Consider the following 6,674-nt stretch of genomic DNA (forward strand, 5'->3'; position numbering starts at 1 on the left):
TTAAAAAGATGAACTCCTAGTGCTTTGCATTTTCTTTTTCTTTTTTTAAATTTAAGTTGAATGATGAAAGTTGTGCATTAAAAAATGGTTGAGTTCTTCTCAATTTAGGTGTCGTACTAGGCAACGAGCGGAAGTTGTTAGTCTACGAACCACCCTTGTCCTTTTGCATTTATTAGTAATATATAATCGTATAAACATTAGCACTAGAAAGAACACAATTGTTTTTAGTGTGGCTTTTGTTTGCGTTAGTTGTGTTTTTAGCATGTTTATTTGTTGCTCTCTTGGGATTGATATTTTAGATGTCTTGTTGATGTATTTGATTGTACCGTTGAAGTCTATCTAATGAAGTTTTTATTTGATTTATAAAAAAAAAATTAGCACTAGAAAGATCTAATTTGCTTTGCATTGATTATTTCCCAAAAGGTGACAAAAATATAAATCACGTTTAATTGCTCTTTAAGCTTCTTTAAATACCCGGCCTCGATCCTTAAGCACTTCACCAACAAGAAACTAAACCAAACCTCTCTCTCTCTCTCTCTCTGTGAAATTGAATTCCTAGCTATATGGCTTCTTCTACCTCGCTACATGAATATAGTTATAGTAATGAATCAGCTGGTATTAGAACAGCAGTACTGGATGTTGAAACGGTAGGCCATAATGATCCACTGCCTAGAACTACAACTGTAACTAGGTCAGGGCAGGGTGCTGCTCGAAACCGAAACCGGAATGAAAACCATCCAAAGTTAGAAGAGGGTGTTTTCTTGACGTGGGAGGATTTGTGGGTGACTGTGGTTTCTAAGGCAAAGAATGAAAATGGTAGCAGATCAAGATCAATCCTCCAAGGTGTAACTGGTTATGCCAGGCCTGGGGAGCTATTGGCTATAATGGGTCCTTCTGGCTGTGGGAAGTCTACTCTTCTTGATGCTTTAGGAGGTAACAATTCATACCCTCTTACTTAATAATTAGTTATCAAAGTTTTGGTTTTCACCGACATGATGAGAATAAAAATAGGAAAATCTCTTCCAGTTCATAGCATATTTATAGTTGTGATGATATGATCAGGGCCGGTTCTGAGATTTTGAAGATCCTGTGCGAAACTTAAACTGAAGCCATTGACACTCGAATCTGGGCCTTGTATCAAAGGATGTGCTTTAAAAACTAGCTCAACCAAATACACTTATGTATCAACATGTTGCACACTAAAATATATATGCAGTTTTTATAATATTAAAAGATATAATATAAAGTAAAAAAATTTAGGAGTCATGCTGTGGTGCCACTTATACCATGTCAGGGTCGCCCTTGATATGGATTAACTACTAGAAGGGGGCTGCTTATAGAAATGGAGTGATGAAAGAGAGAGAGAGAGAGATAGAAGACGTCACAGTAGGTGAGTGTATACCTATTTGCGTTCTCACATGATGATGGGTGATGTGAAAGAGAATGCCAATCACAAAGTAAGTATACACTCTGTGAAAGATTTCGCTATCTATTTACTTTTTGAAGCAAAAGATGACTTTAAGTCTTCTATCATAAAACGTGTACAAAATTATTAACGTTGTTGTATTTGTCCACTAATAGCTAGAAAAAACAACATAGTGGATATATTTTTTGTGATTCCCGAATTTTCTTCTCTCGAGTAACTGTGCTAGGTTGAAAATCTCATCAACGACGATTGTTATAAATAAATTTTAAAAAATTGAAATTTAATTTATAGACATATGTGGTTACATTAGCTGACCACCTTATAGACATAAATTTTAAAAAATTAAAGACATTATGGGACTATTTAATTATGAGTAATGCTATTTAGACACACAATATTGATCACATTAGCTGACCACCTTATATGACGGTTGTGTCATGCCATTTCAATTAATGAATATTGTCATGTGTATTTTATTTTTTTATTTTATTCTCTTTTCAATAATCCTTTAAATAAATAAATAAAAATTGAAAAAATTATAAAAATATCCCAAGCGTCTCTGGTCTGTAGCCTCCACCAAATTTATCCATCCCCATCCTCCATTGTTGTTGCTGAGTTTTGCTCAATAAGAATGAAATTAGCGGATGGGGAGATCATCATTCAAACCCATATATCACCATTACATGAGATGAAGTTTTTGACCCAAAAAAAAAAAAAAAAAGGTTCAGAGAGAGAGAGGGAGATCATCATTCAAACCCATGGCTCCTTCTCTGTATGAGGTAGCAATATCAGGTGATGTTGATTTCTTGAGAACAATTACAGATGATGATGATGCATTAATGAATTATCTTCTTTAGAAAACGCCTAAAGACAGCAAATATAGATTTCTTTAAATGCGTCGCAGTTCACCCTTCTACAATCTGGGTGTAGCTGGCTTTGGAATCTGGGTGGCTAAGGGAGGGCATGAGAGAAGCAGAGTAGAGAATAGACGTGAGGCTACAGATCAGATACGCTAGGGGTTTTTTGGTTTTTTTTTAATATTAATTTTTCACTTTTGTTTGTTTAAAAGGATTATTGAAAAGATAATATATTAAAAAAAAATACACATGTCAATATTCATTAATTGACATGGCATCACACATCGGCTGCCATATAAGATGGTCAGCTAATGTTGTCAATTTTGTGTGTCTAAATAGCATTACTCTTTAATTATATGTAGTGTGGATTAACCCCAAGCACAGGTCTAATTTTAAGTCATGTGCTCATGATACTGCAGGGAGATTGAGTTCAAACACAAGGAAAACGGGGAAGATCTTAATCAATGGGCAAAAACAAGCACTGGCATATGGAACTTCGGTAGGAAGATCAAGAACTATATATCATAATGCCTTTCTCTTTTGGCTTAATGAAGATACAAATACGAGTAATTTATAAAGCTTTCAATATCTCTTTTCATAATTTAAATATCATCAACACAGGCATATGTGACACAAGATGATACTTTGATCACAACTTTAACGGTCATCGAAGCCGTATACTACTCGGCTCAGTTGCAATTGCCGGACTCCATGTCCAAGGCAGAGAAGAAAGAGAGAGCAGAAATCACAATAAGAGAGATGGGTTTGCAAGATGCCATGAACACAAGGATTGGAGGGTGGGGATCTAAAGGCCTCAGTGGTGGGCAAAAGAGGAGAGTCAGCATTTGCATTGAGCTTCTTACACGCCCAAATCTTCTCTTCCTCGACGAACCAACAAGTGGCCTTGACAGTGCAGCTTCTTATTATGTCATGAGCAGAATTGCAAACCTGGATAAAACTGATGGAATTCCAAGGACTGTAATTACATCCATCCATCAACCTAGCTCTGAAGTCTTCCAACTTTTCGACAATCTTTGCCTTCTGTCCGCCGGAAGAACTGTGTATTTTGGCCCTGCTTCTGCAGCAAATCAAGTCACTAGCTTAAGTTCCCTAGCTTACTATTTCTAAATTTGGATCCGTAGCTGTAGGGTTAACTGCTGTTATTTTCAATTGATTGCAGTTTTTCTCCTTATGTGGTTTCCCTTGCCCAACTCTCCAAAATCCATCGGATCACTTCCTTAAGACTATAAACAAAGATTTTGAGCAGGTAAGCCTTTTTTTTTTTTTTTTGGTAAAGTCCTAATCGTATTTGATTGCAACTTTTCACTTTATGTGGTAATGAAGAGTGCTCAAGCAAGCACTCATTCTAATGACTCGTTTGAGCCCATCCAAAATGTAATCTCATGATCCAAACTGTTCATTTTTTAGGACATTGAACAAGGCATGGTTGGACGCACACCCACAGAAGTAGCGATTGATACTCTAATAAAGTCCTATAAAGAATCTGAAAGTTATCAGCAAGTTCAAGGACAAGTAGCTGAACTATGTAAGCAGGTATAGGCTAGTAATCAGATTCATATATAGCTCCAATTATTTATATACCATGCAACACTATCCTTTCAAATGGTAGTTGATTCCCAGGATCATGGGAGGGGCCAAAATCTATGACTAACATAAATTTATATGAAATTTAGGATTTCGGTGAAGAATTGGAGAAGAGAAGGCATGCTGGCTTTCTTACACAATCTTCCGTACTTACAAGAAGATCCTTCATGAACATGTATCGAGATCGAGGCTACTACTGGTTGCGCCTGGCTATCTACATTACCATTGCATTAGGCTTGGGCACTGTCTATCAAGATCTTGGACATAGTTATGAATCAATTCAGGTGATTTGTTTTGTACATAAGATGCTTATTTTGCAACAATTTAGTCTGGACGAAACATTTATGCAACAATCAACCTGATCATTTCTCCATCTAATTCACAATATAACATGTTATATATCAGTACACTCTCAATCTTCGCCATTGATCATTAGCAGTTCTGTGTACATATTACGTAATGTGTGGTTCATATTGACAGTTTTCTAAACCTAACTTGCTTGACAAGAGAACACTACATAGGAAATTGTTCGAGAGCTGTCTTATAGCGTTGGATATATTGATATAAAACTTATTAGATTTCTATTTTTCCAGGCAAGAGGCTCGCTGCTCATGTTTGTATCTTCATTTCTAACTTTTATGGCTATCGGTGGATTCCCCTCTTTTGTGGAAGATATGAAGGTAAACTAATTTGGAATAGGGTTGGATATATATGCTAAGTTTTGCACTTCTATATAGTTTACATCGTAAGTGCCATATATATTAATGTTGCTAAATATAGGTTTTCTCTTGTAAACTCAGGTATTTGAACGAGAAAGATTAAACGGGCACTACGGTGTTTCTGCATTCGTTTTTGCCAACACATTTTCCTCTGTGCCCTTCTTGACATTGATTTCAGTGATTCCTGGAGCCATAAGTTATTACGTCGCTGGACTTCACAAAGGATCTGAACACTTCTTCTACTTTGCTTGTGTGTTATTTGCTTGCATGATGCTGGTTGAGAGCCTGATGATGATAGTTGCTAGCATTGTTCCCAACTTCCTCATGGGAATAATAGCCGGAGCTGGAATTCAAGGGCTTATGCTGATTTGCGGTGGCTTCTTCCGACTACCAAATGATATTCCCAAGCCTCTGTGGAAGTTCCCGTTGTACTACATTGCGTTCCACAAGTATGCATACCAAGGACTGTTTAAAAATGAATTCATAGGCACAACATTTCCTAGTAGTGATCAAGGAGGAAAAACATCCAGTCTCAGTGGGGAACATATTCTGAGAGATATATGGCAAGTCGAAATGGGTTACTCTAAGTGGGTTGATCTTGCAATCTTGGTAGGGATGATTCTTCTGTATCGAGTTTTGTTCTTGGTTATCATCAAGGCCACAGAGAAAGTGAAGACTATTACAACTCTTTTGGCAATGTCTCTCAATAAGCGAAGCATGCAAGTATTGGTCGATCCGTCCTCTCCGCCTGTGCATGGAGGGAATCTGTAGTGGCAGTAGCATAATACAAATGGTATTATTGGTATTGTAAATTAAGCATGAAGATAGGTGTATTTCTAGCAGTATTGGAATGGAATAGGAAGTATGTGTGCAATAAAGTTGAAGTTGTACTATATCCAGTATCTTGTGAGTATTTTTTATTTTCTAGTTATGAGAATAATATAATTAATTTTGATCAGAAAGGATATTTGGATGCATTGCATGTCCCAAGTTACATGAAATCAGAGAATTTTTGAATTGTGGGGAATGAATCTCTCTGACAGCTGAAAAGACCTTTGTTCCCGGAAACTAAAGAGAAAGAGGAGAGATCAGAAACAAGGAGGAGAGACATAAAGGGTTGAGAGGTTTTGATTGAATATTGTAAAAACACCGTCTACTTGGTTTGCTATGGCTTATAAAGTCCTACAAAGAATTGGCAATGTGGATTGATGAACCAGTATCAATCCACCAAGAATTAGAAGGTATATTGACAGAACTAGACTCGAAACAAACTGAAACAGAATTTGATTTACCTTTAGCCTTCTTTTTCTCTACCCAATGCTTATACTTATGACACTCCTGTAAACTATAATGACTAGACATGATTGAACACGCATAAAAAATATACAAGAGCACATCTCCTCAATCTGATCCCTTCATACACTCATTCTACATGGGGTGAGTTCTTTTGTGTGGGTTGGCTTGATCGGTTGAGCAGAGGCACTTGTGTTTTATATGCATCTGCCTAAGAGTCTCTCCCATCAAGAAAATTTCTCAAGCAGTCCTTATTGCATTGGGAAATAAAAACCTTAGTCCATATTAATTAGGAATCCCTTTGGCCCATGTATTTAACTTAAACACTTATACAAAGGCTACGGGCCGAGTAATTGAGTCCTTAATCAATATTGAGCCCAAGACAACCCTATGATGATTAGAAGACCGCTTAAGTAGGTAATTAGAATAATCCAACGTCTTACATTCTCCCACTTGGTCAAATAATCATCAAGGCCTCAAAGTCGTTGATCACTGTATGGCCATGTAGAACTCAACATCACTCTACTCCTAAATCAAGCCACTATCAAAAATGTAAACTTACATGGAACTGTCAAAACTCATTGAATTTATAACATCCAAGGTTCTTACAACCACACATATAACCTTGCAAAATCACATCCATCAAGACTAGGGCACAGAATGATCAAGACAAAACTTAATTTGTGTTTTACAAAGGTCACTTTCATGATCATAAGCCCCTCCTTAAGAGATTACCAAGATCTCTCCTTAATAACGCTGGCTTGAATTCATGTC

General features: G+C 36.8%; 1 protein-coding gene across 1 annotated transcript; it reads left to right on the forward strand.

Moving 5' to 3' along the window:
• The first annotated feature begins 442 nt into the window (after nt 1-442).
• Nucleotides 443-5,584, forward strand: LOC148916451 (ABC transporter G family member 1-like). Its single transcript, XM_089054247.1, has 8 exons — nt 443-933; nt 2,703-2,782; nt 2,905-3,375; nt 3,464-3,550; nt 3,712-3,837; nt 3,978-4,172; nt 4,482-4,568; nt 4,689-5,584. The coding sequence occupies exons 1-8, from the start codon at nt 564-566 to the stop codon at nt 5,376-5,378; spliced, it is 2,106 nt and encodes a 701-aa protein (XP_088910373.1). The 5' UTR covers nt 443-563; the 3' UTR covers nt 5,379-5,584.
• Nucleotides 5,585-6,674: the final 1,090 nt, after the last annotated feature.

This window comes from Prunus mume, linkage group LG6 (genome assembly GCF_029339155.1).
Source record: "Prunus mume cultivar Tortuosa linkage group LG6, ASM2933915v1, whole genome shotgun sequence".
In the NCBI taxonomy this organism is placed as follows: Eukaryota; Viridiplantae; Streptophyta; class Magnoliopsida; order Rosales; family Rosaceae; genus Prunus; species Prunus mume.

Bases quoted from the DNA above. Each gene is read 5' to 3' on its own strand.
- LOC148916451 (XM_089054247.1), top strand. From the start codon at position 564: ATGGCTTCTTCTACCTCGCTACATGAATATAGTTATAGTAATGAATCA. The intron at 934-2,702 runs GTAACAATTCAT...ATGATACTGCAG, and splicing joins TCTTCTTGATGCTTTAGGAG to GGAGATTGAGTTCAAACACA. The intron at 3,376-3,463 runs GTCACTAGCTTA...AATTGATTGCAG, and splicing joins CTGCTTCTGCAGCAAATCAA to TTTTTCTCCTTATGTGGTTT.